General features: G+C 41.3%; 1 protein-coding gene and 1 pseudogene across 3 annotated transcripts; one reads left to right on the forward strand and one right to left on the reverse strand.

Moving 5' to 3' along the window:
* Positions 1-417: 417 nt before the first annotated feature.
* LOC106456119 (RNA-directed DNA polymerase homolog) lies at positions 418-1,186 on the reverse strand (annotated as a pseudogene).
* A 1,118-nt stretch (positions 1,187-2,304) lies between these two features.
* LOC102210098 (amyloid beta A4 precursor protein-binding family B member 1-interacting protein-like) lies at positions 2,305-5,361 on the forward strand. 3 transcript variants are annotated; one of them, XR_001290281.1, is made up of 3 exons: positions 2,305-2,446; positions 4,078-4,571; positions 4,670-5,361. XR_001290281.1 is itself a non-coding variant. In XM_005725536.1 (3 exons), the coding sequence occupies exons 2-3, from the start codon at positions 4,195-4,197 to the stop codon at positions 5,139-5,141; spliced, it is 792 nt and encodes a 263-aa protein (XP_005725593.1). In that variant the 5' UTR covers positions 2,305-2,446; positions 4,078-4,194; the 3' UTR covers positions 5,142-5,361. The 3 variants fall into 3 exon arrangements, 2 of the variants coding, with proteins under 2 accessions (XP_005725593.1, XP_005725594.1); XM_005725536.1 differs by having other exon boundaries at positions 4,078-4,514; XM_005725537.2 differs by lacking the exon at positions 2,305-2,446 and adding an exon at positions 3,061-3,075 and having other exon boundaries at positions 4,078-4,514.
* The last annotated feature ends 6,779 nt before the right edge of the window (positions 5,362-12,140 follow it).

Raw genomic sequence — 12,140 nt, forward strand, 5'->3', positions numbered from 1 at the left:
GAGCTAGCTTGATGGCTAGTAGCTCTCGGTCTCCCACATCATAGTTGCTCTCTGCAGAGGTGAGACGGCGTGAAAAGTAGGCACAAGGGTGAAGCTTATCACCTTGCTGCTGGGAAAGCACCGGCCCCACTCCAGCGTCCGAGGCGTCCACCTCTACAACGAACTGCAGGTTGAGGTCGGGTTGGACGAGAATGGGCACCGAGGCAAAGCGGTCCTTCAGATGAGCGAATTCTTGTTGAGCACGGTTCATCCCAGCAGAAGGGAACCTTGGGAGAAGTAAGACGGGTCAGAGGCAGGGCAAGTTTACTGTAGTCACGAATAAAGCGACGATAGAAGTTCGCGAACCCCAGAAAGCTTTGTAGCTGTTTATGGTTAGAGGGGGTCGGCCAGTCAACAGCGGCTTGAACCTTCGCGGGATCAGTCGATGATGTGGCCCAGGAAGGAAACAGTTGAGATATGAAACTCACACTTCTCCCATTTAACAAAGAGACGATTCTCAAGGAGACACTGAAGGACTTGCCTGACATGGCGTATGTGTTCTGTGACAGAGCGGGAGAAGGTGAGGATGTCATCCAAGTAGACAAAAACGAAGTGGTCAATGAAATCCCGGAGAACGTCGTTCAGCCTGAAACACAGCTGGTGCATTGGTGAGACCAAAAGGCATTACAAGATATTCGAAATGGCCCAGGTGAGTATTGAAAGCCGTTTTCCACTCATCCCCCTCCCTTATTCTCACCAGATGGTAGGCGTTGCGCAGGTCCAGCTTTGAGAAGATAGTGGCCCCCTGGAGAAGCTCGAACGCGGAACTCAGCAGCGGGAGGGGATACTTGTATTTAACTGTGATGGCATTGAGGCCACGATAGTTGATACAGGGCAACTCTTGTCCTTCTTACTGACAAAAAAGAAACCGGCTGCAGCAGATGTGGACGAGGGACGAATGAGACACGCGGCAAGGGATTCGTTGATGTATCCCTCCATGCTCTCACGCTCAGGTTGGGACAGGCTCTACAACCTACTGGTCGGGAGTGGTGCGCCTGGGAGGAGGTCAATCCCACAGTCGTACGGCCGGTGGGTTAAAGGAGTGTGCCTTATCCTTACAAAACACCAGTGCCAGGTCGTAATAAACAGACGGCATGGAGGACAGATCTGACGGTTCTGAGATCGCTGAATTGATTGGTGGGTTCATGGCGGGGGTGGCGGCTTTTAAACAGGGCAGTGTAACTGTATGACTTCAGAGAAACAGAGCGTGCTGATCAGCGTGCAGCTGATCCGCCTGGCCGTGACAAATAGTTTTTCCTTATACTTAGTCTAGTTTTACTCTTTGAGCTTTGTGTTTCCTTGGATTTTGCATTCCTGACAATAGAGGCTACTTTCATTAAAGAGACATTAAGAATAACCAAACTAAATGTAGACGTCAGAATGAAGACACGTTTTTCTGTTATCGTCTTAGTGTTTTTAAGAAACAGGGCAGCTGCTGAAGCCTTTTCTGCCAGGTTGCCTGGGCGGATCACCTCCTCTCTGAACTACAACTGGGCTTCTGATAAGAGATCTTTTAATATTACTCCCGACTTCAATATCAGAGGATTGCAAGGTTGCCAGGCAGGGATATTGAGCGAAAGCTAAGAGTTTCTCCCTTTCGGCTTGGCCCGGAATCAAAACTTATTAGATAGATAAATGAGAGCTGGACTTGTGCCGGAGCGGGCCTCTTTCTGTGCCTGTGTGTCATTTATTCGTCCCCCGAATAAAGGCTCCATCAGATAGTGGGTAGCCTTTCATGGCGGCCTCCATCTCTCTGCATCTGTTGACCCACTGGGGCACAGTCGGGATAATTTGGGCTGCTTTGGCGGCTCTGAAACAGCACTTTCTCTTTGAAACAGCTTTTGTTAATTTTGTTCTTTCTTACCAGATAAACCTCAGATTTAGAGGTCAGGAAGCATATATGTGGTTCTTCTACTATATTGGGCATTTTGTTATCTTATTTATCAAAGCAAAGAAGCCTTAAAAACCCTTTTTATAAAGCATTTCTTTGTTATATGAGGCTTTACAGCAAAATAGGAGGCTTACTTTTTTATCGTACATGGTTGGATGATGTGAGTGGTATTTATAGCATTGTAAGAATTAAATATTGCTTCTACACAGTAGAGCGTCTGTCATTGTCTATCAGAATTAAGCTCAGGTCCTTGAAAAAAGCATTTCCTTGACTAGTTTCCTGTAACCATGGTAATAGGAAGTCCTCTCCAATCACGTTTTTGTACTGTATGTCAGGGAAGTGAACAGCTTCCTGCTGTTTTCACTGGCTTCCTCTCCACTGGTGTGAACTCAGGATTCCGCATTAGGTCCTGGAAAGCTGTGCAGCTTTTAACCACAGCTCTTGTTGTGACCAGTTTTTTTCTGTTTTCTGCATTTTCTAATGAATTTGCCCTCAACGCAGTCACATTTGAATGACGTAAGTTTAAACTTTCTTGTAAAAATTTAGACCAAACAGGAGTTTAGGCAGTGGCAGTTTCAAGATTTCATTTTTATTTCTTATGTTTTCAATACTTTTCAGGTGATTACTCGAGTGAACAAAACCAGTGAGATCAATTAATTTCTCTAATAATGTGATTTTGAAGCTTTATCTAAATTTATTTTGATATCACTGCTCAGTGGGACACGAGAGCTGCATGTATAAAATCAGCTGTCAGCTCTGACTTTAAAAATCTTTTAAAGATTTGCTAACTTTGCCCTAAAGTAAGGTTTTAAAAGTCATACTTAAAGCACCTTCATCTTTGCTGTTGTGTGATTCTGCATTCGGGATTCTTCATTGACATGTCTCGTCTCTTCTACACTCTCTGGCTATTTTGTTAGCTACGTCTTGCTAGTTCTAGCTGGGCTCCCTTTGATCTTCACTACTACATTAGTTCACATAGATTCAACAAGATGCTGGAAACATTCCCCAGAGATTTTTGTCCATATTGACATTATAGCATTAAACAGTTACTGCGGATTTGTCGGCTGCACATCCATGATGCAAATTTCCTGTTTTTCCACATTCCAAAGGTGCTCTCACCAGAATCAGATCTGTTGACTTTGGAGGTAACAGTGAATTGCTTGCCACATTCAATAAACGAGTTAAGATTATTTGAGACATGATGTATTATAATGGCAGAACTGTGGTCATAAAGGGGTGGACATGGTCAACAACAATACTCAGGTAGGCTGTTGTGTATAAACAGCACTCACTTGGTTGTAACGAGTGGTTATTTCAGTTACTGTTGCCATCGAATCAACTCCAAGCAGTCTGGCTATTCTCCTCTGACCTCTTCTAGCATCAACAAGATATTTTCACACAGAGAAAATGCTGCTCACTGGATATTTTCTCTCTGTAAAGCCCAGAAATGATTGTGTGGGAAAATTCCAGTAGCTCAGCAGTTTCTGAAATACTCAGCCCAGCCTGTTTGGCACCAACAACCATGCCATGTTCAGTGTCACTTAAATCACCTTTCTTCCCCATTCTGATACCCAGTTTGAACTTCAGTCGATCATCTTAACCATGTGTTTTTGACTAACTGTATTAGGTTGCTGCTGTGTGATTGGCTGATTGCTGCTGTTAAAGTGGTCAATGGGCATAATGTTTCTGATATAACATATTAAATATACTATATTAAACATGGTCTGTGTTAGTTTTAGATTGTTTTTTTAAACTCTTGAATCTTTAGGAATCAATAGAGATGGGATAAGCAAGACAAGCACAGAGATATGTTGGCAACTGCCTGGTAATCACTGGTTGTTTAGATACCCACCACTATAAAGTCTGTGTTTGGGTTACTGTGGTTATAGTCTGTTGGGTTCACAGTAAGTGAGTGGATGTCTTTTGTCCAACCTCTTATTTAGACATCTTCCTCTCACAAACCTAATGGATTCTTTCCAGTGATAAGGCAGTGTTATACATGTGGGGAAAAAAACTGTAGAGGGAATATTCTGCCATTGTCTGCAGTGAGAGTGAAAACATCTTAGAATAACAGTGAACTACATAAAAGATAACAAAAGCATATCAGACAGAACAGGCATACAGAGAAAGTTTATTTTATATTTCAGAGAGACTAAAAACCACTTCCTGGGGAGTCACGAACACACTTGCGAGAAAGAAATGGAGAACTGATTTACATCAAGCTGCACTCCATTACTCCTCCTCACTGGATCAAACTGGCAGCGATGCAGCTTGGTCATCCAGTCACCATCAGCACTTCTCTCCAAATCCCTCCCCAACCTCAGAGTCTGATATCCAGGAGCCGACACCCATTCCTGCTGGACTCCATCCAGCCCGTGTTGGTCAGGGCTATCATCAATCCAAAACGGGGGATGGAGGAACCTCTCCAGCCGCAGACTCCACAAAGCCCCAGTAACTGCAGCTCATCGGGACCTGGTGGGAAATCCTGCTGGAGTTTAGACCTGAGGGTGGCTATTCTTCTGCTTACTCTGGCAGGAGCAGTAATCCTCCTGCTGCTGTACAGACTGTTACAGCTGAGACACAGGTGTGTACATGTGTAATAACATGTAGCCAAAAGGTAAATTGATGTCAGGCTTGTTTGGTAAGTCATCTGTGTGCGTCTTGACCCAACTCAGTTTGGCCTCAGAAATGGGATCCGAGTTTTACCACTATATTTATTTGGTGTTATGTTTTCTTCAGGCTGAGGATGGCCAGAGCGAGGCATGCTTTGGAGTACACCAGCTTCTACCACAGTGGCACCTACACACTCAAACACCCCACACCTTGTCAGGAGCTGCCAGAGAAGAACAGGGCAGTACCTGAAGACACTGCACCACTCCAAACCATAACCTCAATGACACCTGCTGTCATCACCCCAGTGCCACCTCCATCGCTGCCCTCACCGGCACCCCCTCCACTGCCACTCCCCCCACCTCCTGTCCTACCACGTCCACCTCTTCACCCTCCAGTTTCTCTCCCTCCAACACCCCCTGTCCTGTCACTCCCTCTTCCCGTGCCTGTCATCCACACCACCCCGCCCAGCCCTCACCTGTCATGGGGTGCCTGCTCAGATGCAGATGTTTATTCTCGGATTGGGACTTTCAGGCCATCCAGGCTTTCCAACCTCTCCAACCAGTCGACGGTCATCCTGTTTGAACACTCATCTGTTTGAACTCTCACAGAATGTGTGTGATCTCCTCAAGGAGTCTGTGACTGTGACAAGGATTACAAGATGTTTCCTGTACTCTATGTTTGTGTGTGTAATATACAGCAAAATATAAGAGGTTAACGTTTCAAAACTTTAAAACATGAAGTTTGCACTTTGTCAGCCACTGAAGGGCTTTATTGACAAAAAAAAAAGAAAGAAAAAAGCAGATGCAATAAAATTGCAATTTAATTAAAAACACCTCTATTATAACCATGTTTTTTTTTCTTAACTGGATTGTGACGTCAGGAGGACAGATGAAACCCTCCACTTGTCCAAGAAGCAAGACTAAAAAACTACCAATAGCAGATGAACAGTATGTAAAACAGGGCTTATGAATACATTGACTTTTTGGTGGAGGATTTCAAGAGCGAGGTACAACAGTGAACATCTACAGTCATCTGTAAAACATGGCAGAAGGTTGCATTTCAGTCAGTGGTGTCAGGGAATGTGTTAAAGTTGATGTGAATGCAAAAAAAGCACAGCCAGATCCACCAATCAGAACCATTTGGAAGCATCTGATTGACAACAGCTTCATTTCTCAGCATGACAGGGATCCCATGAAAAGAAAAAATTAAGAATTTGAAAATTCATGGATTAGAATGAGTGTAGGCAGCACGGTGGCACGGTGGTTAGCACTGTTGCCGCACAGCAAGAAGGTCCTGAGTTCAATTCCACCACCAGGCCGGGGTCTTTCTGTGTGGAGTTTGCATGTTCTCCCCGTGTTTGCGTGGGTTCCCTCCAGGTACTCCGGCTTCCTCCCACCGTCCAAAGACATGCAGCTTGTGGGGATAGGTTAATTGGATAATCCAAATTGCCACTAGGTGTGAATGTGAGTGTGAATGGTTGTCTGTCCCTGTGTGTTGGCCCCGCGACAGACTGGCGACCTGTCCAGGGTGTACCCCACCTCTCGCCCTATGACAACTGGGATAGGCTCCAGCGCCCCCCGTGACCCTGAAAAGGAGAAGCGAAAGTGAATGGATGGATGGATATAATGATTGTATTTTAGAGTTTAAAATAGTTTGATCAAAGACCTTTCAATCCTGGTGGATTAACCATTACAGAAACATAAAAAATAAATAAATAAGTTACCTATGCTGTTAATTTAGGGCAGATATGGCATAACGCTTGCATTTTGTGGTGTCCTCATAAGTTTGTTAAGGACTGTATAACGAGTCCATCACCAGGTAGTTAGTAACACATTTTTGTGTTTTCGTTGTGTGACCACATTCAGGTGTGAATAAGAAATTCTGCATTACATACTTCATCGTGCAGATTGAGAAAATACACACCCTGTTATTTGTCTTAAAATATTGTAATATAAAAAATAATAATAATAACGACATGATCCCTAGTCCCTTTAGCTATCTAGTGATCACCTAATGATTAACTCACTATTACTTTCTGCCTCTTTCTGTGGCTCCTTAATGAGCATCATAACTTACAAAATGATCATTTTGTTTTCTTTAAAACTCGACGACAGTGTTTAGGAAAATGTTCACTACCATCATAAATCAAGAGACCTGTAGCTTCATTTTCTCATATTCTCCTGTACATTCTGATGTTTAATGGCCTCCTGAGTTAGAAATATGGGATTAATGTCAATGCCATCCTTCCAGCCCTCTCACCTGGATGCTGTTAGTCTCCTAAAACGAGACTGTTATCTCTTAGTGGCTAATACTGCTTAATCCTTCCATGAAAAATGGGGATTCAAGTAAACAGTGCATGTATCATCAAATTTTAAGAGGAACTTTAACTAATGATAGAAGTCATGTATATGTATAACCATGTATAATTTCTGCTGCATGAAGTAGTTCTGAAGTTTGAAGGATTCTTAAAGTGGATATGCAACATTTCAAAATGAAGAACTTTGATTAATATTCAACACATCCAGAAAACAAACACATTCATATTCATCCTTGCCTGACATTTCCTCATTTTATTTAATTGCCTCTGCTGTATATTGTTACAAATGTCTTTCCTCCTCAGCTTACAACCACTTACGAGACATTGCAGAAGCGCATGCACATATTGAATTAACTGGCTTTTAGAATGGAGACCGTGACCCCACGAGCAGACTTGTATGCAGAAATGACTAAAGATACAAGGTACACAAGGTCGCGGTTTTCACCCCAGCAGGCAGAGAGCAACAAACAACCATCAACTAAAACAGCTTCCCTTTACAAACTAATGTTGAATTATAAATGAGAGGTTGGTTGGAAAAAACATATTGAAATATTGAAGAAAAATTCACCTTGTTAATGTGGCCACTAAGATCACCATAGAAACAAGATGTTAGATGCCAGACGTTGCCCTTGTGCCAATGGGGCTTTTTAATATGTGCTAACTTCATCCACTGGGGAAGAGCACTAATGAAATAGTTAAGAGTTGAGCGATTGCATTGTTAAACATACGGTTTAATAATCATGTTTGAATTTTTTGCTGTTAAAGGCTTATATTACTAAATGAAGCAAAAGCTTATGATACAGAAAGAGACGGGGGGGCATGAATGCAAAGAATGGTGTGAAACAGGGAGGGACGCTGCCATGAAAACCCAGCTCAGGAAATACCTCCCAACTGAGGAAACAATGAGCTCTGCTACTGCAACAATTCAGTAAAAATGGTTAAGATAAACAGGTTAGGAGCGCTACGTTTCCAATCGGGCAGTAGTTTATTTATTACAAACCACTTGAGTTTTGCATTGTGGAGGACACCCTGAAGTAATTAAGTGCATGTTGTTATTCATGCAAAGTAAGAAAATATGTCAAAAGTTGTCAGTATTCCAGTTATCAGCATAAAAACTAGACTAAAAATGAGTGAAAAGAACATAATTGTTCTTTTCAAACTGGTCAATCTACCTGTAACTTAGCTGCACAAATCTAGTGATACCTCAAATCTCAGCACAGGGAAATTTGATTAATGAGGCAAACTGACCTCTACAGGCAATATTTGATGCTGGTGTGTTTTGTTGCTTACAGTGAATTTCCTGTTTGGCCAGATAAAGCTTTCTGCTTAGCCAGCATTAGCTTAAGTAATAAAGTGGACAACTTGGCATTCATTGTAGCAGCTAGCTGGCTAACATTATCTCTAGAAAAATGCTGTCTCTAGCCACAACAATCTTCATTGTCTTTAGTTAGTGATCAATGGACTCCATAAGCTATCATAAACTAGTGCTGCTCAATGATGAAAATGCAAACAGAGGTGATTTTCTTAAAAAAAAACGAAAAAAAAACTAGGGAACAAATAAAAAACAAGCAAGCAAACAAAAATAGCTAAGAGGCTGTTAGAGGAAACTGTATGTCAGTGTGATACAAGCCAATTTAAATGCTCCCATTTTCATATTAACATTCACATCAGAGTTATTAGTAGTGAAATACTGAAGTACTCCTATTCGTTAAGTTAATCACTGAATAGCATATTGCTTGTGCTAAGAATCACTGGATTAAAAGCATATAAACTATTAGGAGGAATAGATCGATTTTAATTACATGTACACCGATCAGCTCAGCAGCCACAACTGATCCCTAGAAGGTCAGCTGAATTGATTATTGCTACACTGGATTTAAGGGAACCTTATGAGATTAGGTAAGATCACAATCTTATTTCCTGCAAGAATTTCTTTCCCAAAAGGTAACACGGGTAGCACAAGTGCATGTTCTTCTGCAAGGCGGCATATTTTGTAGAAATATGTGACTATATAGCTAATGAATGTTGTCTCTTGGTGTTTTTTTTTTTTTTTTGACAAGAAATGTTTAGATAGAAAGAAAGATAGTTAATGAATATAATTCATACAGACTGTCATGGGCTTTTGACCCAACATTTTGAGTTTTGGAATGTTTTGAGTTTTCTGTGAGCTCATGAGCTCTATATCTATATCTCTATATCTAGTTCTTTCAACATAACATAACATATTGTCTATGTATCCTGTTCATGGGGTCTGTAGGTTTGCACTCCTTTTAAATAAAAAAAGAGAAAACTATTCAATATACTTCAGGTATTTATGATAATTATTATCTATAACAGTGAGTAAAAGTGTTCTAAATCTTGCTTGGCTCTGTCTGACTGGTAGGAACAGTGTTTGCAGTGCTAAATAAAATGAAATACAGTTTCTGTCCCTACTTAACTCATGTAACTGTGTATCAGATCGAGGATCATTACTTACTGTGTCATAGTCGCCATTTGCTGGAACGAGTGTGTCGACGATCACACAGTCCAGTGACCGGGTATCGATGACTTCACACATCATGCACTACAATTTTAATGCCTTGAGTTTAACAGATTGGACATCCCTATCTTGTTTTTGTAAACCAGATGGCACAAGAGAGGGTGTTCATAACTTACACTTTCATTCCGAAAGACTGCAGATGGGTTTTTAGGTCAGTACAGCTAGTTTTGATTTCTGTGCCACACAGTTTATTGAAAGTTATAAAAAATATCAAACATTAAAGACCTTATCCTTTCCTAAAAGCTGCATGCTGTGTTTTTGTTATTGCCTAAAAACAAACGTGGTGTTAAACAATGAGGAAATGCTGAAAGGTAAATCTCAGTTACCGCTGGAATCACACAGCCAAATTCCAGAGAAGATTGCTGTCAGCTGTCAGCAATAAAAACAGACTTCCACCTTCACAAAGTTTATCTGTGTCCCAAAACATCCATACAGGCAGATTTAAGAGGCAGATGGAAAATGTCATGGATTGATCCATCCTTAATAACACAGGATGAGGATGCGTGGAAATTGCTTTCCCAAGCGACATGGACAATATTGTGCTTTGAACATCGAGAGAAATTTTCCATTCCTCTGAAGGAAAACAAAAAGGCTGTGCTATGACTCTGACGTTTTCGTCTTCCTCTCATTGTTGACAAATGAACCAGAATGCATGGACAAAACTACAGTGGGAGAAATGACGACTGCTTTTTTAAAATTAGTGACTAAATGCAAAAATCTTTGTGGAATCTATTTTTCCTTTGAGTTCAGTTCATTTTTAATTTTTCCAACAGCATGTTCTTTTCTTTATAATTATCAATATTCACCATTTCAATTGATGTAGCAAAGAACTTCAGAAATCCTTAATAACTTAGTTATTTCCTATCTTATAATCACCTCATTTGGTTGATGATTAAGCTTTTCTTTAAATGAGATTTTTACTTGCCTGGGTCCACACTATAGACTGTATATTAAAGATGGATGAATCCACTGTAAAGTTTGCCCTAATTTTCGGGTTTTAGTCACCAGTTTTTTGAAACTCGATCAGATCAGCCAATGCCAGCAAACTTTATCAGCAAACTGCATTTAAACCTTTCAATACAATGTCAAAAATAGCTGCTAACTAAGAAAATAATAATGTAAAAACATAGTAGGACAGCAAATCAGGGAAAAGTTGACTTAAAAGAATGCGAACAGGAGCTCAAACTGTAGGCCATGTCCCTCCTTTGGGAGTTGGCTGTTGGACTGCCAGTGCTGCTTATTGTCACTGATTTGGTTCATAAATAAAGAGAGGAGGACTCTGTGTCTTCAGGATCTTGTAACTGCTTTTTGCAAACGATGCAGTCCTATTGGCTTTATCAAGTGGGGACCTCCTGCTTTAATTTGGAAACTTTGCAACCGAGTGCAAGGCAACTAGTATAAGGAGGAAGAGCTCCAAGTCTGAGGCTGTGGTTCTCAGTCAGAAAAAAGGTGGCGTATCCGCTCCAGTTTGGGAATAAGTTGCTGCCCCAATTGTATGAGCTAAAGTAGCTTGGGGACTTGATAACAGATGAGGGAAGGATGGAGCAGTAGAGTAACAACAGACTGGAGCAGGATGCTGAACTGATGTGTCATGGTGAGGAGAGAGCTTGGCGTGAAAGAAAAAAGAGAAATTTATCAGTTGATCTACATCCCCACCCTCATCTATGGCAAGGAGCTGTGGGTAGTGATCAGATGAATGAGATTGCCGATACAGCAGTGGAATTAGCTTCCTCCGTAGGTGTATGGGCTCTCCCATGGCGATAAGGTGATTAACTCAGTCATTCAAGAGGAGCTCAGAGTAGATCAGCTACCACTTCACATCAAAAATAACCAGTTTTGGGTGGCTCTAACTATGCTTCCTGGATGAGACGTTTCAGGCATATTCAGATGAGCCCCACACTAAAAAAAAGAACGTGTTGGATTTATTTAATTCAATAGTTGCACACAGATGTTTTGCTTTGACAGCAACTTGAACAGCTGAGATAAGTTAACACTTAATTTTAAAACATTAGGTAATTTCTGTTTAATACACCCAAAATGCTGACAGAAATCCAAGAGATGGCCAGTCTCCTTTTTTCAGTGCACCTCAAAATTCCTCGAAGTCCCCCCAGAAGAGCTGAAGCAGGTGGCTGGGGAGAGTTAGGTTAGAGTTAGGAATGACGGATAGATGGATGGATATTCCGATTGCCAAGGATTTGGATTAGGGTTATGGTTAGGGCTCGAGATGTCACACAACTTAGATCTCAGAGGGTTAAAAAATGTGGAAACATGTAAATAGCACAGTCTGGACCCATTACAGGGAACTCAAGATCAAGAGGTTGAGAAAAAAAGGTCATCACATACAACTCTGCACATTCTTACTCCTTTTCCTTTATAAACATGATAGTTACTCTTAACATCTTGTGCTCAATCTGCTGGAGATGAGATTGAACACCTGCTGAAGGTATCAAACAGAAGACAACAAAGAAAGAGCTTCTGTTTGATGTCAAACTTAAAATGACGCCTGTGAAACCAAACAAAGTCACAGCGCTGACACCTGCTGCAGGTTTAGGAGGGTCAGACTGAGGCCGAACAGGCTCTAAGATTTATGAAAGGATTGGAGAGAGAGAGGAGCGAGCAGTGTCTGATTCAACAAAATGCAAAATAATACAGTGGTTTGGGCCTAATAATAGTTACAGACCATAATTTCTCTTAAATCACTACTTGTTACACATTTTGTTTTCTATGCTGAATACTGGAAA

This window comes from Pundamilia nyererei, unplaced genomic scaffold, assembly GCF_000239375.1.
Source record: "Pundamilia nyererei isolate P.nyererei 1_Seehausen unplaced genomic scaffold, PunNye1.0 scaffold00016, whole genome shotgun sequence".
Classification (NCBI taxonomy): Eukaryota; Metazoa; Chordata; class Actinopteri; order Cichliformes; family Cichlidae; genus Pundamilia; species Pundamilia nyererei.